This window comes from Pteronotus mesoamericanus, unplaced genomic scaffold (genome assembly GCF_021234165.1).
Source record: "Pteronotus mesoamericanus isolate MK-2021 breed Mesoamerican mustached bat unplaced genomic scaffold, CSHL_Meso_final contig_291, whole genome shotgun sequence".
Lineage (NCBI taxonomy): Eukaryota > Metazoa > Chordata > Mammalia > Chiroptera > Mormoopidae > Pteronotus > Pteronotus mesoamericanus.
In genome coordinates, this window is record NW_026555124.1 from 4,851,724 (window position 1) to 4,878,705 (window position 26,982).

At 34.4% G+C, this 26,982-nt stretch overlaps 1 protein-coding gene across 2 annotated transcripts in view; it reads left to right on the top strand.

Annotated features, from left to right (window-relative positions):
• Window positions 1–26,982, top strand: part of CCDC88A (coiled-coil domain containing 88A) — a 123,782-nt gene that overhangs the window by 58,836 nt on the left and 37,964 nt on the right. For both annotated transcript variants that reach the window (XM_054575430.1, XM_054575431.1), the window contains exons 9-16: window positions 2,404–2,485; window positions 6,931–7,089; window positions 8,518–8,664; window positions 9,208–9,352; window positions 17,619–17,803; window positions 21,122–21,259; window positions 22,459–23,529; window positions 24,940–25,067. In XM_054575430.1, coding sequence (XP_054431405.1) covers window positions 2,404–2,485; window positions 6,931–7,089; window positions 8,518–8,664; window positions 9,208–9,352; window positions 17,619–17,803; window positions 21,122–21,259; window positions 22,459–23,529; window positions 24,940–25,067 — 2,055 coding nt within the window. The remainder of the gene's footprint in view (window positions 1–2,403; window positions 2,486–6,930; window positions 7,090–8,517; window positions 8,665–9,207; window positions 9,353–17,618; window positions 17,804–21,121; window positions 21,260–22,458; window positions 23,530–24,939; window positions 25,068–26,982) is intronic.

The window sequence follows — 26,982 nt, forward strand, 5'->3', positions numbered from 1 at the left end:
ACAGATCTTTACTAAAGTGATGAAATATGGAAATCAGAATGGATAAAAATAGCTCAGGTTGTCTTAGACCTAATGGAAATAAATAATTGTAATGAGAATATGCAAATTAACTAATAACATACTTATAGGTAGCATATTATAATTGCTTTTGATTTATTAACTTACAAAGTATTATTTGCAGTTTGGTTCGAAGAAGTAATTCTTATAAGTTATACTTTTATGCAGTGCTTAACACTATCAAAAATTTTCTTTAATTATTCTCTCTGCCTTTATGGATCCCAGGTTTTCAAAGAGTTGTCTCTCACACAAATTATGTTTTTAAAATAACAACTTTATTGAGATATAATTCACATATCAGAAAATTTCTTTTAAAGTGTGCAATTCAGTGATTTTTAGTATATTCATAGAGTTGTGCAAGGCTCACACAATAATTTCAAGACATTTTCATCACCCCCAAAATAAACCTCATACTCATTAGCAGTCAGGCCCATACCCCTTTGCCCTTGACTCCTGACAACAATAATGCATTTTCCATTTCCATTGATTTGTTTATTCCAGACATTTCATATAAATGGAATCATACATTATATGGCCTTTTGTGACTGGCTTCACTCACTTAGCACAGTTTTGTCAAGGTTTATCCATGTTGTAGTATGTATCAGTATTTCATTCATTTTTATGATTAATAATAATATGGATATATACCACATTCTGGTTACTTACCAGTTGATGGGCATTTGAATTGTTTACATTTTTGGCTATTATGAAAAATGCTCCTGTGAACATTCATGTGCACATTTTTATGTGGATATATGTTTTCACTTCTGTAGGGTGTATATTGAGGAATGGAAAACTGGAGCACATGGTGGTTCTATATTTAACTTTTTGAGGAACTGTTAAAAAACTGTTTGGTTGTACCATTTTGCATTCCACCAGCAGTGTCTGAGGGCTCCAAGGTGGAAACAACCCAAGTGTCCATGAACAGATGAATGGTTAAACAAAATGTGCTATAGGCATGTCATGGAATTTGATTCAGCCATAAAAAGGAATGAAATTTTGATACCCACTATAACATACATGAGCCCTGAAGACAATTTCGTAAGTGAGAAACCAGATACAAAAGGACAGTATTGTATGATTACACTTAAATGAAATAACTTTAATAGGCAAATTCAGAAAAACAAAGTAGATTAGCAGGTAGAAGCTATGGGAGTATGGGAAAATTAGAGAGTTATTGCTTAAATGGGCACAGAGTTTTTGTTTGGGTGATGAAAGAGTTTGGGAATAGTGGTGATAGTTTAACAACACTTTAGATGTGATTAATGTCACTGAGTTATACACTTAATGGTTAAAATTGCAGTTTATGTTATATATATATATGTTATCACAATAAAAAATAGAATTTGTTTATAACTTACAACAGTGAAAGCATTTTTCAGTTGTTAAATTGATTCACATATAAGCACTTTTATCCTCTGTTGTTGCCTTATAAATTGATAACGACCGTTCTGGAGGGGAGTTTTTGATAGTTGTATTATATCAAGTACCTTTAAACTTACATACTTTTAGAAATCTGTCCTGAAATACATAGGGTTTTATGTATAATGAATTCATTTACCAAAGCATTATGTATTACTATAAAAAATGAAATTCACTTAAGTAAGTTATCATTCCTCTGTCAAAGAGAATATTCCATTAAAAATTATGGTTTTGAAAAAAAAAGTATGAGTGTGAGAGATGTCAACAGCATATTTTTTTCCTACAATGAACATTTGTCTTTTATTACTCAAGAACAGAAGGTGGAAAAGTAGTGGTAGTGAGTGGAGACTTAACTTTGAAAGGTTGGCTTTGAAGAGGAGATAGAAAATGGGGATTAGAAGAAAGCAGTGTAAGGAAAAAAATTAGGAGAAATTTGAGGCTGTTTCTATGCTTCAGGGAAGAAACCAGTCAAGTGGTAAAGATTTTAGGTATCTGTGTGGCAGTGTTGACTTCCTTTAGGCCATTTTAAATGCTGAAAATAGTTTGAAGACCTTTATAAGTCTCAGACCCAGATGGTATTGCCTTGCATAAAAACTCATCCAGTTTATTTGTCTTTGACTATGCAAAGAGAAAGAGAGGAAAGTGGAAAAGGGTGTCAGGAAGATGGAGAGAAATTACTTTATGAACTATGAGGACGTTAATCATTGAGATTTGCCTTTGGAGAAATTTAGTGGCAGTTTAATGAAACCTAATCCTATAAATTTCTAAAATCCATTTATTATCTGTTTTCTCTGGATTGGAGTCATGGCTAATACTGTGTTCAACTAGATATTTAATAATGATAATACGTTTGTTTTAATGCAAATGATCATAGTTTTTAAAGCAATAAGCTTATTCTTTACTAAATCTTTTTTTGCATTTAAGGGAGGAAAAGACTGAACAGTTGCTGGACTGTAAACAAGAACTCGAGCAAATGGAAACAGAACTAAAAAGGCTGCAGCAAGAGGTTTGTACCTGGAACTCTTAATAAATAGAACCAATAAGTAACAGGAAATTGGTTTTTCTCCTTATAAAATGTAACCTTTACCTTAATGCTTTATGAAGTTACTGAGGCTTCAAGAGATACGATGTTTTCAGTGTTTCTCTCTTTAAAAATGCCAGCGCCAAAACTAGAAATCACTGTTTTTGGACTTTTTTTTCCTGCATCAGTGCTGTTTAAATTTTGCTAAGATTCAAAGGAGCGCCATAGAACTAGAATAGTTCCAAGTTTCTCTTTTTTATGTATTTGGTTTCTGTGGGCTTGGAAGCTAGACAACTCTACTGTAAAACTGTGGCTGTTTATAGTGTATCTCCCAAGTTTTGCACTCTGATGGTGCTTTATGTTAACTTATATATGATAGAATCTTTTTAATCTTCCATTCTTTTCCTATTAAATAAGATAAAAACTTTTTACTTTCTAAAATTTATCATTTTTTACTAAGGCTTTGTGTTTTTTCATCTTGAACCAAGATATGTTTAAGAAATTACTTTTTAAAATTACCCCATAATGGTTTGTTTTCATTTGGAGATAGTGAATGTGGTCTTCTTTAACCATAAATTGTATGAATCGGGGTCAGGCTGAACGATTTTCTTCCCCTTACTTCACTTAACCTGCCATTTTAACTTCAGGTAATACTGCACTTGTGGGGTGATAAACTGGAACCTTTCTAGATGTACAAAACGGGACATCATAATCTGTATTTCTAAATAAGCTGTGGCTGCTGTTACTACTTCTTGGTAGCATGGTATTTTTATCTGTGTTTTCACCAAAACAGTCGTTTGCTCTCAAGACTCTTCCACTCTTATAATTGATATATGCAATATACTAGTATTTACTATATTAGAAATTAAAACTAAGAATTTTAAAAATATTAATTCATTTAAAAATAATATTTAGCCCATTTCATATTAACATAATATTCATATTTTAACTAAATAACCATATTTTACAAAGCAAAACAAATGTTAGAAAGGTACTCTTATACATTTTTGCAAATCTCTCTTTTTAAATTATATTTTATTGATTATGCTATTACAGTTGTCCTGATTTTTCCCCTTATGCCCCCCTCCATCGAGCACCCATCACTCCCTCAGGCATTCCCCCCACCATTGTTCATATCCATGGGTCTTGTGTGTAAGTTCTTTGGCTACTCCATTTCTTGTACTGTACTTTATATCCCCATGGCTATTCTGTAACTACTATATGTACTTCTTAATACTCTTACCTCTTCACCCATTGCCTCACACCTTCTTCCCATCTGGCAACTGTCAAAATGTTCTCCGTACCCATGATTCTGTCTCTGTTCTTCTTGTTTGCTTAGTTTTTTACGTTCAATTGTTGATAGATATGGGTGTTTTATTTTTTTTGCTATTTTATTGTTCATAGTTTTGCCTTCCTTCTTTTGCTTAAATAAGTCCCTTTAACATTTTATACAATAATGGTTTGGTGATGATGAACTCATTTAGTTTTTTCTTCTCTGCGAAGTCCTTTATCTGCCCTTCCATTCTAAATGTTAGCTTTGCTGGGTAGAGCAATCTTGGCTGTAGGTTCCGGCTTTTCATGACTTTGAATGTGTCTTGCCAATCCCTTCTATCCGGCAAGGTTTCTTTTGAGAAATCAGCTAACAGTTTTGTGGGAACTCCTTTGTAGGTAATTATCTGCTTTTCTCTTGCTGCTTTTAAGATTCTCTCTTTGTATTTAACCTTTGCCATTTTAATTCTGTGTCTTAGAATGGGTCTCTCTGCATCCATCTTGTTTGCAACTCTCTGTACTTCCTGGACATATAGGTCTGTTTCCTTCACTTACTAGGGAAGTTTCCTTTCACTATTTTTTTCAAATAGACTTCCAGTTTCTTGCTCTTTCTCTTCTCCTTCTGGCGCCCTTATGATGTGAATGTTGGACCTCTTGAAGTTGTTTCAGAGGCTGCTTACACTATCCTCATATTTTTGGATTCTTTTTTTCTTGTTGTTTTTCTGATTGGTTGTTCTTTGCTTCCTTATGTTCCAAATCTCTGATTTGATTCTTGGCTGCATCTACTCTACTGTTGTTTCCCTGTAAATTGTTCTTTATTTTAATTAGTGTATCTTTGTTTCTGACTGGATCTTTTTTATGCTGTTGAGGCCCTCACTAAGTTCCTTGAGAATCCTAATAACCAGTGTTTTGAACCCCCCATTTGATAGATTGCCTATCTCTATTTTGTTTAGTTCTTTTTCTGGATTTTGTTCTGTTCTTTCATTTGGCATGTATTTCTTTGTCTGCTCATTTTGGCAGCCTCCCTGTGTTTTTTTCTATGTATTAGGTAGAGCTGCTATGACTCCCTGTCTTCGTAGCATGGCCTAATACAGTAGGTGTCCTGTAGGGTCCACTAGCACAGTCTCCCCTATCACCCAGGCTGGGTACTCGAGGTGCACCCTCTGTGTGGGCTGAGTACACCCTCCTCTTGTAGTTGAGCCTTGGTTGCTGTTGACAGATCAATGGGAGGGAATTACCGAGGCGGTCAGCTGCAAGGATTGGCTATGATCACTTACCACCAACATCTGCCTCCTGTGGAGGATCAGCTGTGCAGGAGCAGGGTGGTGGTGCTCTGATGGGGTCTGTAGCTGTCCACTGGGTACACTGGCTGTAGGGTTTCCTGGGCAGTACAGGCCAAGGTCAGCTCCCGCTCCTCCCCCACCTCTCCCGTTCGCCCCGTGTTTCTGCCCAGGGCCACTGTGCATGAGGTATGAAGCAATCTGAGATGGCTGCTACTTGTGCTGGGATTGGAGATTCCCAGGCAAAGCCAAGCTGTGCATCTAGGCTGGCTGCTGCTAGTGCTGGGCCTAGGGATGGCTGAGGCCAGTTGTTGCTTGTTTGTTAGGATTTAGGAAGTTATGAAGCATGAGCCAAGAGCCTCAATTCCTATGGAAAAGCAGCTTGGATGAGCCTGTAAATTACGAAGGGCAGAGTCTCTGAGGATCTCCAGTGCAGGTTAAACAGTGTTAGCCAGATGGATGGAGTATCATATATGGCAGCAGCTTGCCAGTTCTGTTGTGCTCTGTGGTGGGAGGGCCGAGAAAAGGGACAATGGCCTCTGTTCACCTTGATGCCAGACACTTCAGTGTCTCCCAGCACGCCACTGGTGCCTTCCAAGCTGCCACAGCTCAGAGGGAGTGAGTGTGAGAAGGTGAGTCCCTACGTGGGTTCTTTAAGAGGAACTGCTTGGGGCTCCAGAAGTTTCTTCCATTGATTAAATCCCCGCTGGTTTTTGCAGCCAAAATTTGTGGGGACATCTTTCTGGCACTGGAACCCTGGGCTTGCAGTGGGAGGGCCTGGTGTGGGGCTGGGACTCCTTGCTCCCGAGATATCCCTTCTGAATTTTATTCACTACATGTGGATGTGAGACCAGTCCATTTCGTGTCTGTGCCTCTCCTACCAGTCTGGATGAATGTAGTTTCTTTAATTCCATACTCGTTGGAGTTCCATTCAACACAATTTCTGACAGTTCTGACTGATGGTTGTTCTAAATTTTAGTGGTAATTTTGATGTGGTTGTGCAAAGAGGCAAGCCATGTCTGCCTGTGTTGCCATCTTGACTGACAGTCCTCAAATCTCTAATGCCTGGCTTAATTGAAGACTACTAGATTCTCCTTTCTGTTTCTCTATTCATTCTGTTAAGATACCACAATCCATGTAGCCCTTGGAAAACTCTCCTGAACCCTCATGAGGGAATGAGAGTGGAAAAGGAAAATAATGCCTTAGAATTCTTAGGAAAATAGTTTTGACCTCATGAGCAATGGTTTCAGGAAACCAAAGATGTGCCTGGATCACACTTTGATAACTACTATTCTAAAGGATTAAGGATTATGAGAAGGCTTTTAAAAGGTTGAACTTTAATATTTGCCTCAATTGGCATTAAGATAGCAGTAATCATATACATTAATCATTTTACTTGGAAGTATTTTTAAAATTAGGATTTTAGTGTGTTACAGCATATCTGGATAGAACCATTATTTCTCTAAAGTAACTAATGATTAATTTTGCCTATGTTGTGTTTTTATTGTCCTGTATTTAAAGTTAACTTTAACTTTAACTGCAAATGGTTATGTTAGGTAGAGGTTAACTTATTTTAAACTTTCTGAATATTTTTTACATTCCTGAAACAGACATTATATAACATTATATAAAAATTTGTATGTAAACATAAGTTTGTGTATTTGTTTATAAAACTTTTTATTCTTTGTTTGGAAAAAGGCTTCCTTCTATCTCCCCATTTTAAAAAACAACTTGAGGTATAATTTACATACCACAAAACTCACACTTTTCAAGTATGCAGTTTATTGATTTTTTAGCAGATTCATCAAGTTGTGCAACCAAGGATTATCAATTTCAAAATAGAAAATAACATTTAAAATGCTAATATTTCTTTAATTTTAGAACATGAATTTGCTGTCAGATGCTCGTTCTGCAAGAATGTACCGAGATGAATTAGATGCACTTCGAGAGAAAGCAGTCAGAGTTGATAAGCTTGAAAGTGAAGTCTGCAGATATAAAGAGAGGCTGCATGATATTGAATTTTATAAGGCAAGAGTTGAGGTATGTTGCATAATGTAAACCATTCACAATTTTTTTTCTCTAAAAGTATTATGATTTTTAAAATGCAGTGATAATGTAGATAATAAATGAATGGAATTCTTGAAATGTTTAATACCTTTAGATGTTTATTTTATGATAGACCAGCATATTGCTTAGAATTTTAAAAAAGGATATTTGGATATTATTAACTTTATTTAACTCTTTGGAGCTCTTCTTTCATTCCTTTATTTGGCATTGTAGGTAAAGCAGACTTTAGAAGTCTTTCCCTCATAGTCAAAATAAAGTATTTCTTGCTACTAATTTCAAACTCATTCCTAGAAGTAAAAGCAAACACTACTGATGGATTTTCAACTCAAAATGCTAAGTTAGGATCAGTGAAAGCACTTGTGTGGGCACACCCACTTGTGCACTCTCCCTCTTTCTCTCTCTCAACAAATCAAATAAACATTTTATATAAACAAATGAGAAGAAACAGTTTTCCCTACTTAATGATTGCCATACAGTGGTGCATGAAGTTTAGTTTGACAGCAAAATTTTGATAATCCTTGTACCTGCATCTTTTTTTCCTTTCTCATTTAATTTTTCCATTGTCTGTAAATGGTAGAGATGTTGGTCTTGTTTGTTACGAGGTAAGAAGGAAGGAGTATGTGAAAATTAAGAAGTGAAAACATTATAAAAGAAACTAAAACATTTGAGCCTGAAAGTTATCAAAAATAGACCAAATATACTACAAATATAAGGTGAATGTTAGTTCTTTGCTAATTTTTAAATGTGTGTATGCATGGCACAATTAAGGGATCCTTATAAGATTCCATTGTTTTAATATACTTTCTCTTGACATTAATTCATAAACAGGCATATAACTTAGCAAGATAGACTTGTGAACACATATCTTCAAAACGGATGTAGGGATTTTAAACATGTTCTCAAGATGCTTATGATTTATGCAAGTACTAGTTCAAGTCTTAGGATTTTACTTAAAAAACCCAAACTCTTCACATTCAAGTTATAGTGTAAGTGGAAAGAAATTTTAAATCTATTTCAGCAAATAAATTAAGCCCTGATTTAATGGAGATTTGTGCCTTAAATATCTGCAAGTCTACTCTATACTTAGCTTTTTATTCTTGTGCTTAAGGGATTTAAGTGTACCCTGGCAATTTTATGTGACATTGTAGTAGTATTACTCATTCTAATAGAGGTATTGAGTATTTTGTTTGCATAATAGCTTAAATTTGGGGGGAGGGGAGTAAAGCCAAGAAAAAGTCAGTTGTATTTTTATTACTTAATAGCTTCACTCTTGCATAGAACTGTTGATAAAGACATTAATGTCTTGTTTTACAATCAAGAATTTTTAGGTTTCAGAACTTTAAAAAATTAACAGATATTAACATATCTGTGATAATTAAAGTCTATTTGAAATATTTATAGGAATTAAAAGAAGACAATCAAGTTTTATTAGAAACAAAAACCATGTTGGAAGACCAATTAGAAGGAACTCGAGCTCGTTCTGATAAATTACATGAATTAGAAAAAGAGAATTTACAACTAAAGGCTAAGCTCCATGATATGGAAATGGTAAGTATTGTAAAGTAGATAAATTACATCTGATTTCCCTATAATGACAAAGTATGGTTAGTGTCCTAGATGCTTTAACAAAGATTAGATAAATAAAGTCAGTGCTTCCAATTTTGTATGAACACAGGAATAGTAGAAATTTCCACTTTTGTTACAGAGGAGTGTTATTAATTTTTGTCTTCTGTTTTTTAAAAAATTCTATAAGTTATTGTGTAAACATGCCTTTAAAATACAGAAATAAAACTACTTAGCATTGGTCAGAATCTTTTGTTATATTGCTAAATCTATAGATTGACTATGAAGAAGAGTTTTCAGTGTCCCCAAACCTCACTTTAAAAGATCAGACACCTGGTCAGTATGATGACAAGTAGTAGCTATAATACCTGGTGATTGCCTTAAAACTAGGAAAATTAAGCAACTCAAAATTTATCCTCATATTACTCAGTTTCTGATAAATAAAAATTATACATAGTAAAATATTAGCTTTAAATTGTACTGTTTCTTAGTTTTCTTTTCTTTCCCTACTCCCTGCCAACAAAAAAGGAACGCGATATGGATAGAAAAAAGATTGAAGAATTAATGGAAGAAAATATGACTTTGGAAATGGCACAAAAGCAAAGTATGGATGAATCTTTACATCTTGGGTGGGAATTGGAACAAATATCCAGAACGAGTGAACTTTCTGAAGGTATTCCCCAAGTTGTTTCATTTAAATGGATTGATGAATAAATGAAATTGTATTTATGCTTACATTTCTGGATATTTTATTGCAGTTATTTTCCCCAGGTGAAGATTTCTCAGAAGGCCAGCTGTCCTATAGATAAGATTTCACAGAGTAATATATTATTTCCACATTCCTAGGTCTGATTATAAAGATAATCAGGCAAGCAAAGCATGTCTTACAACTAAATTTTTTTGAGTGCTGTAGCAGATTTGATCAGTTTAGGCATTATTTTATGTTAGTATCACAAGAAACTAGAATACCAATTTATTAATTATTTTGAGAAATGGCCATTTACTAAATAGAACAGGAAAGGCATATTAGGTGGTTGTATTTTTTGACCGTATTCAAACATGAAGTCAAAAATATGAAGTCAAAACATAGTGAGAAGAGTTTTAGGTAAATATGTAGCCAGAATAAAACAAATTAAAGATCTTTGTGGCTACTTTCATCAATATATATAATTTCCATTTTAGGATTATACCTACCAACTAGTCAAGTCTGATTATACCCTGGAGATAATGAAAGATCCTTCCCCACCACTCCTGATAAATTATTCTCTTTTGGCTCTTATTTTCTTAAGGTCCACTATTGACTTGTCCTCTTTCTTAAAGCTAGACATATACATACAATACAGTTGTTTGGGTTATAGTTCTGCTTATGCTAACACTGATATACTTCATTGAAATTACACTCAGGCCACATTTATTTGAATTAGACACATTCCATAATTCCTCAGTTACCCAATATCAGAGTATTCCACATGCTTTCCTTCCTTCAGCAGATATTTATTCAGCACCTACCATGTGTAGAATATTATACCATGCCCTGAGGATAGTGGTGCGGTAGATGTAAAAGGTCTGTAGAAAGTTTATAGTCTGGTTCTTTCAGAATAATTACTTCTACAGATGACTCTTATTCATTACTATTAGGCTTTTTCTAGTTTTACACTTGAGAACCTAATTCTAAATTCTAAGACTCCATGTAAATTCCCTACATAGTAAGTGATATCCAGTGAGCTTGCTGAGATCTGTTACTTAAAATATTCGTGGAACTCTTTTTATTATATTTCTTGGGAATTGAGTTACAAAGAAAGCAACTCAGACTTAAGTGTTTTCTATTTCTAAAGTAGTTTAAATTACACCATTAAAAGTTTCATCATCTGTTAAGTGAGGACCATAATAGTAAGTACCTTGTAGGGTTGTTGTGAGGATTGAATTTCTTAATACTTAGGAAGCCCCTAGAAAAATGCCTGGTATATAGTAAGGATTTGAATGTTAACAATTATTACTATTGTGATTATTATATCACAGTTGTTTTGCAGTTGTTCTTAGCAGGGGTCATATACCTGAATATTCGTTGTAATGTGCTATCATTTTTTTATCATTTTTTTTTTGGTCATATACAAGGGACTTTCTAGAAAATTTGCAAGACATGGAAAAATATAAAAGAGGGAATCAAAAGTCACTAATAATTTCTTAAATCATTTTCACATTTCAAAAAATTTGCTTCTAGAATTTTTCCACACACAGTTATTTTAGATTGAAATCAATTTCCTTTTTTGCACCTAAGATAATATAGTCACTCTTTCATGTTAAATGTGTTGTAATTATCCTTTTTAATTCTTCATAGTCTGATTGGCAGCTTCTGTGAAGCACACTCTTATTATTGAAAGTATTATTGAAGTGTATCATGTATTTTAGCCTCTAATCTTGTTAATTTGAAATGCATGACCCAATCACGAATTAGAGTTTTACTAAAGAAGAATTGGACAACTAATGGAATTTTAAAAGTCAGTGACTACCTACTATACCAGTCTTTTTTTTTCATTTAAGTTTTTTTTTTATTCAAATACATTTGTCTCCACTTTCCAACCACTGCTTTCCCCTACCGCACCCGCCCCACCTCCTACCCTCAATCCTTCCCCACTTTGGCTTTGTACATGGGTCCTTTATATGTGTTCCTTGATTTGACCTTCCCATTCTTTTCCTGGTTATCCCCACTCCCTCCTTCCCTCTTGTTACTGTCAGTTTCTTTTTCTTTCAAAGTTGCTGGTTATTATCTGCTTTCCTTGTTTGTTTTGTTGATTAGGTTCTACTTACAGGTGAGATCATGTTTGTATTTGTCTTTTGCCCCCTGGCCTATTTCACTTAGCATAATGCTCTCCAGTTCCATCAATGCTGTTGCGAAGGGTAGAAGCTCTTTCTTTATTTCTGCTGAGTAGTATTCCATTGTGTAAATGTATCATAGTTTTTCGATAACATTTATTGATGATCACTTAGGTTGCTTTCGGCACTTGGCTATCATAAATTGTGCTGCTATGAACATTGGGGTGCATAGGTTCTTTTGAACTGGTGTTTTGAGATTCTTAGGGCATAATCTCAGCAGAGGAATCACTGGGTCAAAAGGCAGTTCCATTTTCAGCTTTTTGAGGAAATTCCAAACTGTTTTCCTCAGTGGCCGCACCAGTCTGCATTCACACCAACAGTGTGCTAGGGTTCCCTTTTCTCCACAACCTCGCCAGCACTTGTTCTTTGTTGATTTGTTTATCATGGCCATTCTGACCAGTGTGAAGTGGTGACTTGTAGTTTTAATTTGCATTTCTCTGATGGCTAGTGATGCTGTGCATCCTCTCATGTGTCTCTGGGCCCTGTTGATGTCCTCCTTGGAGAAGCGTCTGTTCACGTCCTTTGCCCATTTTTTTTAACTGGATTGTTTGTCTTCCTGGAGTAAAGTCATGTGACTTCTTTATATATTTTGGAGATCAAACGCCTGTCTAAGGTATCATTGGCAAATATGTTTTCCCATATGGTTGGCTCCCTTTTCATTTTGCTGATATTTTTTTTTAGCCATGCAGAAGCTTCTTATTTTGATAAAGTCCCATTTGTTTATTCTTTCCTTTATGTCCCTTGCTCTAGGGGACATATCAGTGAAAATATTGCTGCGTGGAATATCTAAGAGTTTCCTATCTTCTTTGTTCTCCTCTAGGACTTTCATGGTGTCGCAACTTATATTTAAGTCTTTTATCCTCTTGAGTTTATCAGTGTCGGGAGAGCTAGACAGCTACATGCAAAAAATTGAAATTCATTTTTTTGCTCTTTCCCCAATCTTAGTGGAGAAGTTTTAGTTTTTGCCCATTGAGTATGATGTTGGCTGTAGGTTTTTCATATATGGCCTTATTATGGTGAGGTGTGACCCCTTTATTAGCATTTTGCTAAGTATTTTTTATCACAAATGGATGCTCTCCCTTATCAAATGCTTTTTCTGCATCTATCAATATGATCATGTGGTTTTTGTCTTTCCTTTTGCTTATGTGATGTATTATGTTTATTGATTTGCAAATATTGAACCATCCTTGCATCCCTGGGATGAATTCCACTTGATTGTGATAGATGATCTTTTTAATGTATTGCTAGATTTGTCAATATTTTTTTGAGAATTTTAGTGTCTGTGTTTATCAGCGATATTGGCCTGCAGTATTCTTTCTTTCTTGTGTCTTTATCTGGTTTAGGGATTAGGATGATGCTGGCCTCATAAAAAGAGTTTGGGAGTCTTCCCTCTTCTTGGATTTTTTGGGATAGTCTGAGAAGGTCAAGAGTTAGCTCTTCCTTAAATGTTTTGTAAAATTCTCCTGTGAAACTGTCTGATCCAGGGCTTTTGTGTGCTGGGAGTTATTTGATTACTGCTTCAATTTCCCCAGCTGTTATTGGTCTGTTCAGGCTTTCTCCTTCTTCTTCATTCAGTGTTGGAAGTTTATACTTTTCTAGAAAGTTGTCCATTTCATTGAGGTTTTCAAATTTCTTGGCCTGTAATTGTTCATAGTAATTTCTTAGAATCCTTTGTATTTCTGTGGTATCAGTTGTAATTTCTCCTCTTTCATTTCTGATACTATTAATTTGGGTCCTTACCCTTTTTTTCTTGATGAGTCTGCCTAAAGTCTTGTCGATTTTGTTTATCTTTTCAAAGAACCAGCTCCTGGATTTGTTGATCCTTTCAATTGTTCTTTTAGTCTCTATGTCATTAAGTTCTGCTCTGATCTTGATTGTTTCCTTCCTTCTACTTGCTCTGGGCTTTGTTTTCTGTTGTTTCTCAAGTTCTTGAAGCTATAGGGTTAGGCTATTTATTTGAAATGTTTCTATCTTTTTTAGGTAAGCCTGTATTGCTATGAACTTCCTTCTCAGGACTGCCTTTGCTATGTCCCATAGGTTTTGAAGTGTTGTATGTTCATTTTCATTTGTTCCCAGAAACTTTTTTATTACTTCTTTGATCTCATTATTGACCCATTCATTGTTTAATAGCATGCTATTCAGTCTCCATGAGTTTGAATGTTTTTAAGTTTTTGCCTTGAGGTTGATTTCTAGTTTGAAGCCCTTGTGGTCCAAGAAAATGCTTATGATTTCAGTTTTCCTGAATTTGTTGATACTTGTCATGTGGTCTGTCTTTGAAAATGTTCTCTGTGCATTTGAAAAGAATGTGTGTTTTGTTTCTTTGGGATGGAAGGTTCTAATATCAGTTATGTCCATTTGATCTAATGTGTCATTCAGTTCCACAGTATCCTTGTTGATGTTTTGTTTGGAAGATCTATCCATTGTTGACAGTGGGGTGTTAAAATCCCCTGCTATCAGTGTGATGCTGTCTATATCTTTCTTGAAGTCCTCAAGATTTTCCTTATATATCTGGGTGCTCCTATGTTGGGTGCATATAGGTTTACAGTGTTTATGTCTTCTTGATGGATTCTTCCTTTGAGTATTATTATAAAGTGTCCTTCTGCGTCTCTTTTTATGATCTTTGTTTTGAAATTATTTTGTTGGATATAAGTATTGCTACCCCTGCTTTTTTTCCCTGACCATTTGCTTGGGATACTTTTTTCCATCCCTTTACTTTCAGTCTGTGTAGATCCTTTGTTCTGAGTGGGTCTCTTGTAGGCAGCATATGTATGGATTATGTTTTCTTATCCATTCAGCTACCCTATGTCTTTTGGTTGGAGCATTTAATACATTTACATTTAACATTATTATTGATAGGTACTTACGCATTTTTTTCCTTTGTACCTGTGTTCCTCTCTTTCTCACTCTTTTTCTTCATCATCTTAATGCAGTCCCTTTAGCATATCTTGCAGTGCTGGTTTGGTGAAGGTGTATTCTTTTAGCCTTCTTTTGTCTGGGAGACTCCTTATTTTGCCTTCCATTTTAATTGAGAGCCTTGCTGGGTGGAGCAGCCTTGGTTGCAGGCCTTTGCTTTTCATGACTTGGAATATCTCTCGCCATTCCCTTCTGGCTTGTAGTGTTTCTGTTGAGAAGTCAGCTGCTAGCCGTACTGGGGCTCCCTTGTATGTTACTACTTCTTTCTCCCTTGCTGCCTTTAGGATTCTCTGTCCTCGCTATTTGCCATTTTAATGATGATGTGTGTTGGAGTGGGCCTCATTGGGTTCCTCTTGAATGGGACCCTCTGTGTTTCCTGCACTTGTGTGACTTTTTCTCTCCTCCAATTAGGGAAGTTTTCCATCATTACTTTTTCAAACGGGTTCTGTATCCCTTCCTCTTGTCCTTCTTCTTCTGGTATCCCTGTTATATGGATATTATTACATTTCAGGTTGTCTTGCATTTCCCTAAATGCCTCTTCATTCTTTTTGAGTCTTTCTTCATTTTCTTGCTCTTCCTGGGAGTTTTTTTGTACCTTCTCTTCCAGCTCACTGATTCATTCCTCTGCTTCACCTAGCCTGCTTTTGATTCCTTCTACTGAGTTCTTCAATTCAGAAATTGTATTCTTCATTTCCTCTTGTCTCTTATTTATAGTTTCTATGTCCTTTTTCATGCTGATATAGTTTGCAGTACTTTCTTCATAGTTTCCCTGTAGTCTTTGGTAATTCTCTTTGAGTTCACTGAGCTTACTGAGCTCTCTTACACCCATTGTTTGGAACTCAATATCTGATAGTTTACTTGCCTCTATTTCATTTAGATCTCTTTCTGGATATTCCTCCTTTCCCTTCGAATGGGGGGTGTTTCTTTGACTTCTCATTATTTGTGAGCCTTCTTTTTTGCTTCTGCTTCTTAAATTGATCTGTCTTGATTTCCTGACTTTGTGGTGTGAACTTCTGTGGTAGGAGACTGCCCGCTGTTTTTTCTTTCTGGATCTGCCTCTTATGATGTCAGCTGTTGACCCTGTCTGACCTTAGGCAGTCTTTTGGAGACTTCCAGGGGTCTACTGTCTGTGGCTGTCTCCTTCAGTTGTTAACCTAGTCACTCTGCACTCATCAGTCTTGCGTAGGCACCGCAGGGCGGGGTGGAGTCCCTGTTTTGGGTGGGGTTATTGTGTCTTTTCAGGCTGCTGCCACTCAGGGGAGTGGTCTGCCTGAGTCAGATGGCTGCTGCCATATGGGGGAGGAGTCATCACCAGGATCCCACCAGCTGCTCTCTCAGTTCTCTCCCCAAAACCTTCATTTTTGTGTCTCTCCTCAAGCATCTCTAGACCACTCTGTGCCCCCTTTAGCCAGGGATGTACTCTTTGTGGCTTCCATTCTGTATTCAGCAGTCAAGCTGTAGCACCACCAGGCCAGGGCAGAGCCTCCTGGAGGTGGGTCTGTTGCATCCTCTCATGCCACTGCGGCTCAGGGTAGTGGTCTGCCTTTGGAAGATTGCTGCTGCCTTATGGGGGAGGAGTCAGCACGGGGATCCCGCCGGCTACTCCCTCAATTCTCTCCCCAAAGCCTCTTTCCCCAGTCTCTCCTCAGGCATCTCTAGCCCACTCTGCCCCGGTCTTTGCCAGAGCCCAGGGTAAGTGGCAGTTAGGTTGTGCTAAAGGCAGTTCCCATTTTTGTGCAAGGTTATAAGGCTCCTCTCTTGCTATTGTTCAGCTGTTTGTTCCAGATGATTTCTCCACAGTTTAGTTGTAATTCCAGATTGGTCCTGGGAGGAGGTCAGTGTGACTTCCATTCACTCCTCTGCCATCTTGAAGTCTCCTCTAGTACACCAGCTTTTAATGAAAGATTAACAATATGCTGACTAGGGCAAAAACTAGAAATAAGAATTGAGGCTTTCTTTTCTTAAAGTCTGAGGAATATTTTACCATACCTAATTTTGTAAAGAATGTATGCTTACAAGGCTATATGGGGTTTTACTTGTGTGTGTATTTCTTTACTTTTTTATGATGGAGAATTTCAAACATATACAAAAGTAGACAGACCTAGCCCTCGCTGGGTTGCTCAGTTAGTTGAAGCATTTTCCCATACACCAAAAGGTTGCGGGTTCCAATCCCATTTTAGGACACATACTTAGGTTGCAGGTTGTAGCATGTACAAGAGGCAACCATTCGATGTATGTGTGTGTATCTCTTTCCCTGTCTCTCCCCCGCCCCTTTCCCCTCTCTCTCTAAGAATCAATAAAAAAATACCCTCAGATGAGGATTAAAAAAAATATTTTTATAGTAGACAGACATGGAAATGCCCTCCCATACTTGTAGTCATTGCCCTTCCTAAAATCTAGGATTTCAAAATAAATTCTAGGTATTATATTTGATTTGTAAACCCTAATATTTTTATAGCATCAAAATATTCAGTGAGTCTGCTATAAGGCTATTAAAAATAATTATTTTGGCTTATTGGAAAGCACCATTCACAGAACTAGAAACTGGGCTTTCTTATTTTAAAATATGTAATGCTGTAATCTACTTAGATGATTTTCCTTGACAAAATGGAGTAGATGTTACTCTTTACACAGAGTTTAGCAGGGATTCTTTAGAGACAGACTCTTTCAAGGTGACCAGTGTATACTGTATTGCCTTTCTCAGAATAGATTAGATTTTTTCCCTCAAGCTGTCTTTCTTTAATTTTTAAGAGTGTAGCATAGGATATACTTTATACTTATTTGAGCTACACATGACTATGAGATCCACAAGGCCATAACTATATTTTGTATAGGAAACGTAAGACACATTGAGGTTAAAGTGGCTTGGTATTGTCAAGTAGTTAATTTATCATGGAAATAAGAGTGGAACTCTAGTCTCTTAAGTCTAGACTTTGTGATTTTCCCCCCACTAGAATGCTAATGGATGCATTAAAAGTTCAAGATTTACTTGTTTTTTATCTCTCTGTTTTTTCCATTGTATCTATCTTGTATAACTTTATAAATATTTTTATATATTTAAGGACCAGGTGATGTACTGCATATGCACTCAATATTTTAAATAGTAAACAGTAAACATAGTTTCACCAATGACACATTTTTCAATATTACAGCACCACAAAAATCTTTGGGCCATGAGGTGAGTGAGTTGACATCAAGTAGGTTGTTGAAGTTGGAGATGGAAAACCAGAGTTTGACAAAAACCATAGAAGAGCTTCGGAGTACTATGGATTCTGCAGAAGGTAACACTTCCAAAATACTGAAAATTGAAAAAGAAAATCAAAGACTAAGTAAAAAGGTAAATAAAAATTAATGTTTTATGTTAAAAATGTTTGTAAAAGTGTAAGTAAGTAGCACTATGTTAAAACATTTATTTTCCAGTGTTTAATGTGCCCTCAGTTATTTTTTTAACTTATTGTGGAAATTTTTAATATACATAAATATAAAGTAAATGAATTCCTTTACTCATTATTCAGCATCCACAATTGTTAACTTAAAGTCAGTCTTACATCTACCCCTGCCACTCTCCACAACCACTAGATGAAAGTAAATTTTAGATATGGTATCATTTCACCAACACGTATCTCAGTATATATCTCTAAAAATTAAGGAATTTTTTTAAAAAATCAAGAGCAGTGAGATAACACTTTAAAAATTAAAAATTTTTGTCAGCATTTTAATTTTGTCAGTTCTATGTTTTTTATTTACATTTTGTTCAAATCTGAATCCAGATGAGATCAATACGTTCAATTAGTTATTGTGATCTTAAGTCATTTTTAATCTGTAGGTTTACTCTTTTTTCTTAACAGTTATTCTGTTGAAGAAACTAGGTTACTTGTCTGAGTTTCCCCACAATGTAGATTTTGCTGATTGCATTCTTTTTGTTGCCTATATTTTGTTGCCCGAACTGTTTACTGTAGGTTTACTCAGAGCCAAATGGAATTTTTATTGGGTTGGCCAAAAATTTAGTTTAGTTTTTTTTGTACACTGGCTCTAGTTAGTAGTGCTTAGTTGTCTTTAACTTCATGTGAAACAATTTTGTATTGTAACAGCTGTCAGGTCAGCATGCATTAAAAAAAAAAGTCAAAATTGGTGAATTTTTGTGTAACCATCTTAATATTAAAGATGGAAGAAAATAACATTGCTAGTGTTGTTATGTTTTATTATTTCAATTTCTAACTGAAATACAAAAAAAGAGTTGTACAGCATATGGAGAAGGTGCAGCGACTGATCAAATGTGTCAGAAGTGGTTTGCAAAGTTTCTTGGTACTGTTGACATTTTTGCTCAATAATTCTTCACTGTGGGAGCTCTCTTATGCATTGTTTAGCAGCACCCCTGACCCTACCCACTAGAAGCTAATAGCAGGAGATAGCCAACACACTCAAAATGTCAAAATCAATAAATGTATTGGTGAAAATTAAAATTGTGTCTTTTATTTTGTGGAAAAAACCTAAACAGACTTTTTGGCCAACCCAGTAGTATGTGTATCCTTAAGGAGTATGTATATATTTCAGGCAAGGAGCACATGTCTAGCTGTGTCTCTTTTTGTGTTGTTGTCATAGAAAATCGTTTGTTTGGATCCTTTAATCAGAGATTGCAAAATCCTGATTTTCTAATTATATCATCCCTTCTTAATATGGTAGCTAGGGTATTTATATAAAGAAAAACTGTTTTACAAAGTACTGGTTTAACGAAAATACCATTGGTTATTCTAAGAACAGCTCTTATGGGAAAAACAGAACGAATGTTTGATCCTACCCCTGTATTTACCAATTTCCTAATAAAAAATTGGTTTTCTCATATCCCCCTGAGATAATTGAGTGAGTTTGTTGTTCATTTTAGTGTCATTATGAATTCATGGATTTAAGAATATTTAGTGTTTCAATCCACCACATTTTTCTAGTGTCTCAGTGAAGCTGCTTCTTGAATCCTTATGATAGAACCTTAGCACTCCTTGGAGCTTCCTTGTTTTCTTCAATGACAAAATGTTCTAGGCTCCTAGCCATGTGTTTTTCCTTCAATAGATTCTGGGTTTCCAGACTTCATTATGAAAATCTCCCTAACCTTTAGACCAGAGTTTTTTGAACTATAGCATGCATTAGAGTCACCTATAGGACTTGTTAAAACACAGATCACTGACTGATGCCTGGAGTTTCTGGTTTTTTTGGTTGGTTTGGAATAAGGGCCAAGAATTCTCATTTCTAAGACGTCCTTTGGTGATGCTCAGTCTGCTGTTCTGGAACCATGCTTTGAGGGATCACTGCCTTAGATAATGTGAATAGACTCCTTGATATTCTTGCAAGATTTTTACCCTTTTAAAACATTTTTGTGTCATCTTTAGTCCATTAACCAAATAATTTTGATAAGCATTTTACAGTGTAATGTTAAAGTAGGAGTGACGATTTAGAACTTCGAACAGTTTTATTTTGGTTGTAATTGTAATTGAATCTGTAAATTATAACTTAATTTTGAAGTTATATTTAAAGTCTAAATTAGTAAATTTGTAATGATTCTAACAATTTTTGATAAATTCATTGGATAAAAGATGTCTTTTGTAACTAAATGTTTCACTTGAATTCCACTAATGTAAAACAACAAATTAATGTTATCCATATATTTTAATTTATAATGGGAGAACCAGACTAATTAGTTATTAATAACTAAAAGCTTCCCAAACATGTAAATTAACGTTGAATTGAGTTACTGGATAAGATCTGTAACTTGATGCATTTGAGATGTTATGGGAGGATTATTTTCTGTGTGCGGTTATCTTCCATTGATGTTAAAACAGAAAAATTCAATTTGCTTTATATAAGACTATTAAAATTCTTAGAGTTCTTTACTATTTATATAAAGATTTAAGTAATATTTAAGCTTGAAGTTGAATATTTTATAGAGCTAAATATTTTTTAATCACCTTGTTTGAATATGTTCTATAATAGGATATCAATGATATAGCATATTTTGAACTTAAATCTACTTTTTCATACTTATTAACCACATACTTTATTATATCTTTAAAATATAATGAAATAAATGAAAATAAATTTAAACCCAGAATATAAATATTTGTTGGAGTTTTGTTTAGCCTGTCTTTCTCCAGTATTAGTCTCCATTTTTTTTCATTTTAAAATTTTAAACCAAGTCCCTTTTTGTTTCCTCATTAGATTTATACCACCATTTCTTACCTTTTCCTTCCTGCTTTTTATATATTCCTCTTCCTTTTTGTACACCAAAATTCCATGTCTATAAAATTTTACTACAAACTCACTCAACCAAGAGAGCCTTTCAGTAAGACTGGTACAATCTTCATATAGCACATAATTGTCATATATTCACTTGGGTTTGTCTTTGTGTTTACAAGTTGAAATTTGCCTTCAAAGATGCAGAGGATAAGAAAAATAGTCATATCTGCATATTTCATGTAACTGCTAAAATTAGCATGTAATGTTACTTGAATTTCTCTACTAAATTCTTAAATTTCACCATTTGGGGATTAAAACTGTATTTTATCTTTAATTCAGTGATAATTAAATTCAGTGATTTTGTTTTGACATGTTTCCACTGTTTTAAAATACTTAATGATATATTGTTTTGTGATTTAATTTTCTCCAGGTTGAAATTCTTGAAAATGAGATTATTCAAGAGAAGCAAAGTCTTCAGAACTGTCAAAATTTAAGCAAGGATCTAATGAAGGAGAAGGCTCAGCTTGAAAAAACAATTGAAACGCTTAGAGAAAATTCAGAGAGACAGGTTCATAAATTTCTGATTAAGCATTGTATTTTAAAGTTTATTAACAAAATTTAGTGTATGCAAATGAAATGTTCACATATCATTAAAAGGAAATATTTTAGAATTTTTTTAGATTTTAAAGTGATATTTTACCTCCCTTTCTATGCCATGTATTTTAGGAAAGTTAAAGGGAAAGATGAGAGTGTTAAATTGCCAGTATGATTAATAATTATCTTGTATAAAATTTTGCAGTACATGTGCTTTCAAGTGTCTATGGAAAATGGCTATGGAGTGGAGTTCGAGAGAAGTGGGAGTGGAGTTGAGGAGTAATGCAGTGGGGCTCTTTCCCCACTAAAAATGAGAGAGTGGTGGCAGGAACCATCTTGGATCCATTCAAATTTATTTTCAAGTATTTAATTAATGATCATTCTCACTTCATGCTTGAGGAAACAATTGGATAGGTTGACTTGGTATTTTAAAATTTCTATTTATTTTTTAGATGTAAAAGGATTTGTTTTATATTATTTAGGTCTAGTCCTCAGGCCACCTATAAAAGTAGAGATTTCTGCGGAGCTATAGAAGAAAAATTCTAGAGCTAAGCATTAATTGGTACTTTTACAAGGTTCTCAGGGGATTGTTTAACATGCCAATTTTTAGAACTATTATATTAGGCCATGCCATGTATTGGATGGATTAGTTTTCAAATATACCAGAGGGGTTGTTATTTTGATGTTTCCAAATTAGAATTCTTTTGAGGAATGAATACGCACACATACACAGCCTTATACATACACATATACATTACAGCAAACATTTACTGAGGACCTTCTGTGTGTAGGTATTGCAGAATTATTTGTGAAAGTAAAAGCTTATATCCTCAGGGAGATATTTGTGTCCATATGTTTCATGTATATTTATATTTGAATTTCAAACATGAAGTTAAATAGTATGAAGATTATTTGTAACAGTATTAAACACATCTTTCTTAACCATTCCTTTATATTATGAACTCCCTAAAGATAGGAACTTTAGTAACCTGGCTGGCAGTACATGTATACAGTGGTCTCTTAGTAAATGTCAGAATTAAAAGTAAGGTAGACATGCTAGCACTCTTTTATTTTCTGATTTCCCTGCTAGTTTTTGGAAGGGAATAACTATAATTTAAAATATTTAGTTCTTGCTTAATTTTTTTTATTTTTTCCTTTCTTTTTTAAAATTAGATTAAAATATTGGAACAGGAAAATGAACATCTCAATCAAACTGTGTCTTCTTTAAGGCAGCGTTCCCAGATAAGTGCTGAAGCAAGGGTGAAAGACATTGAAAAAGAAAATAAAATTCTCCATGAATCTATCAAAGAAACAAGTAGCAAGCTAAGCAAGATTGAATTTGAAAAAAGACAAATTAGAAAAGAATTAGAACATTATAAAGAAAAAGGAGAACGAGCAGAAGAACTTGAAAATGAGTTGCATCATCTTGAAAAAGAAAATGAATTGTTACAGAAAAAAATAACAAATTTAAAAATTACTTGTGAAAAAATTGAGGCCTTAGAGCAAGAAAATTCAGAGCTAGAAAGAGAAAATAGAAAATTTAAAAAAAGATTGGATAGCTTTAAAAACCTTACTTTTCAGTTAGAATCCCTGGAGAAAGAGAATTCCCAACTTGATGAGGAAAACTTAGAACTGAGAAGGAATGTGGAATCTTTGAAGTGTGCAAGCATGAAAATGGCTCAGCTACAACTAGAAAACAAAGAACTGGAAAGTGAAAAAGAGCAGCTTAAGAAAGGTTTAGAGCTTATGAAAGCATCTTTCAAGAAAACAGAACGCTTAGAAGTTAGCTACCAAGGTTTAGATACAGAAAATCAAAGGCTACAGAAGGCTCTAGAGAACAGCAATAAAAAAATTCAGCAATTAGAGAGTGAACTACAAGACTTAGAGATGGAAAATCAAACATTACAAAAAAACCTAGAAGAGTTAAAAATATCTAGCAAAAGACTAGAGCAGCTAGAAAAAGAAAATAAATCATTAGAGCAAGAGACATCTCAACTGGAAAAGGATAAGAAACAACTGGAGAAGGAAAATAAAAGACTCCGACAACAAGCAGAAATAAAAGATACCACATTAGAAGAAAATAATGTGAAAATTGGAAATTTGGAAAAAGAAAACAAAACTCTATTCAAAGAGATTAGTATTTATAAAGAATCCTGCATTCGTATGAAAGAATTAGAAAAAGAAAATAAGGAGCTTGTAAAAAGAGCAACTATTGATATAAAAACTTTGGTTACATTACGTGAGGTAAGTATGGTTACCTAAACTTAAGGCAAACTTTTTTTTATATTTTTAACCAAGGCCTCTTTAAGCTTTATTGTAGCCTATCAGTAAGTTTGTATCTTTCTACTATGGCTGTAAAGTAAAAATTTAGAGTTAGAACTAGAAACAGTTTTCAAGTTTCCCACTTTTGTTCAACTAGTAAATACATGTAAATTGTATTTTTAAAGAAATTGTACTAATAAAGATTCCATGGGGTATCTTACTTGTTACATTACAATTTTATTTCTACATTATGTTAAAATATTTGATCAAGACTCTTACTGAATGCTAAGTATAATGGGAAACATGACAGCCACTATTTATTGACTGCTAACTGTATCAAATACTGGGCTAAGGACCACATAAGTTGTGTTTATATATATTTATATAACTTTTATGGCCAATTTTTATATATACTATCTCTATTAGATTAAAAAACTGAGGTTCAGAGACATTAAGTAATTTATTCAGGATAACACAGTTAACAAATGGCAGAGTTGGATTTCTGGATTCAAATCCAGATCTTTGAGATGCCAAAGCCCCATGAATTTTGATCTCTAAGCTAGAGAATTCAAATCAGGTTGAACTTAAAGATCAGCACTGGACAACTGGTAGTTGCTTGGATCTGCGTGTTAAGAAAACTCTGAAATGTATAGGACTAGACTAGCAACAGGTCTTGTAAAACATGGTTGGTGCAGATCAGAAAGGTGCATGCTTGGCTCTTTTTTGCCATCCCTATGCTATACTGTATATGATATAACCCTTTTCAATTTAAACGTATCTTACCATGCTAAGATATTTTTTTTCTGGTAGAAAGTTGCATTGGGAAGTCCGCATTTCTGCTAAAGAGGCATTGGAGGGATCATTATGAGCAACTCATTTTCTTTTTCTTTCTGTTGTTCTACAGTCTTACAGACATGAACAACAGGTTCCTTGTGCCTGCACTTCTCAGAATGCCCCCTAGTTTTAAAGATCCATATCCTCTTCCCCTGGAAGAGGGATGCTTGTGGGAGAAGGGTGTTGTGCAGGAATAAACATACACTAAATTTCTAGCTCATTATTGAGAACTTAATGGATATGTGGTTTTTCCCCCACAGTCCCAAACATAAGATGTAGATTCACAAGCAGAGAGTAAATGATTCCTCCCTTTAGATTTAAACACTAAAAAGTTAAAAAGGAGTATTAGCCAAAAAAGACAAAACTATACTATTTAGACTACATTAAATTATTGCTGCTTAACTACTTAATGATGAAAGAAAAGTTTGACCACATTTAGGTCTTTACTACTTCGAATCATATGTATTCCTGAATGGTGGCAGTTAGAATCTTGGTTGAATTTCTTAGTTGTTTATGTTCTTGACACTTATGTGAATTTTACATTCCTTTTAAAATAAGGATTTGGTGAGTGAAAAATTAAAGACTCAACAAATGAATAATGATCTCGAAAAATTAACCCATGAGCTCGAGAAGATAGGGTTAAATAAAGAGCGACTCTTACATGATGAACAAAGTACTGATGACAGGTGAGTAGTAAATTTATTTGGCAAACTGTTGAAATTATTTTTTTTGTTCAAACTTTGGTTCTTTCTTGTCCTAGCTACAGAATACATTTCTGTATTTTATTTCACTGTTTCTGGTTCCTTTCTTCCCTTAGAGAAAATTTTATAGAAAAGAAAAGTAAAAAATTAGATAAAAACAACCTAATGTCAATCTAAGAAAAAGATGCTAAAATGTTATATAAATGCAGTTTCATAGTAGGGAAACAGGATGCCACCTAGGTAGCAGAAGATCCAAGGCTCCAATTGCCTGTGAAAGTAGAATGAGAAATTAATAAAAAACAAACCCCTCTTCTGGTGAAATACACAGTCAATTTAAGCAAGTTAGTTTTAATTTGAGTCATGTGCTTAAATGCCTCAATTCTTTATTTTGTGTGCCAAAATGTGGACTTAAAGAGAAATGGAAGAAGAATATGAAATAAAGAAAAATATCCTGAGAAGCAATTCAGGTGTAAAAAAATAAGGTAGAAAACTAAGGCTTGACAAACAGAATAAAAAAAATAACATATACAGCCCTGGCTGGTGTGGCTCAGTGGATTGAGTGCTGGCCTGTGATCCAAAGGGTCGCTGGTTCCCAGTCAGGGCACATGCCTGGGTTGTGGGCCAGGTTCCCAGTAGAGGGTGTGCAACAGGCAACCACACATTGATATTTCTTTCTCTTTCTCACTCCCTTCCCCTCTGTTTAAAAATAAATAAATAAAATCTTTTTTAAAAAATAACTAAAAAATTAACATATGCCATTTAATTTTGAAAATGATCAATAAAGTTTGAAAGAAAATTTCTATTACATGTAGTTACAGTCTGTCAAACAGTTAATCAGATTTTCAAGTAGTCTGCTATTTAGCATCTTGTCAACTATGTGATTCCAGCTAGAAGTGTGTATTGTTATAAATATTTTTATGTAGGCTAGATTTTAATTCATTGGATTTTTTTGTAATTATTTATATTTATCATCTATATGTTACTTCTAGTAAATATTTTTATTCTAATCAAATAAATGTATATAGGGAAAATTAATGCTGATTATATGAGATTTCTTTACGTAATCTTGAGAAATTTAAAGTTAATAGAACAGATTGACACTTCTAAAGTTTAGTTTTTTCACAGTACTAGAAGTAATTTGAGGCATTCTAGTAATCGAGCAACTAAAAGTAATTATACAGGTATTTCATAAAAAAAATAATTTCCAGTTAAACAGGTAGTCAAGGGCCAATTTAGTTGACTTTCTCTCAATATACATACTGAATATACATCACTTCTTTATTCATATTTATTACTTGCCACTTGTAAGACACCTAAAAAGTTGACTTCCCTCATGAAACAAAGTAGGGTAAACTATGTAGTTGCCCTAACTGACCCTGTGTTACAAATTTATGAACCCAGCTTCATACTGTTTGATACCTCTTGTCACACCTTAATTCATACCATTAGTTAATGTTAACTGAGCCTTTACATTCTGCAGGTTATCAGGCATCAAACAAATGATAATGCTTAGGCTAAACCTTGAAGATTGACAGAAATTTGCAACATGGAAACTGGGGAAGGGCATTCTATGCAAATAAAGCATGGAAGTGTGTTGGGCAATTTTTAGACTGATATGAAAGATGGGTTAGAATTCAGGCAGTTTGGAGGTACAGAGACCAATTAGGAAGGTATTGTAATATTCTAAGCAAGAGAGAAAATAAAAGGTCGCAAAGTCCTTTAGTATTCGTCTTCTCCATCTTGAAATTTGTGTATCAGCATCTGTCTTTACCTTTTATCTCTGATACTGTCCTTAATTCTTTTGTTAGTCTAAATCTTTCCATCTTTCCATCTGATGTCATTATCCCTGCCCTCCTTTGAAGACACAGTGATTATTAAGATATTCTTGCCATAAAGGAAT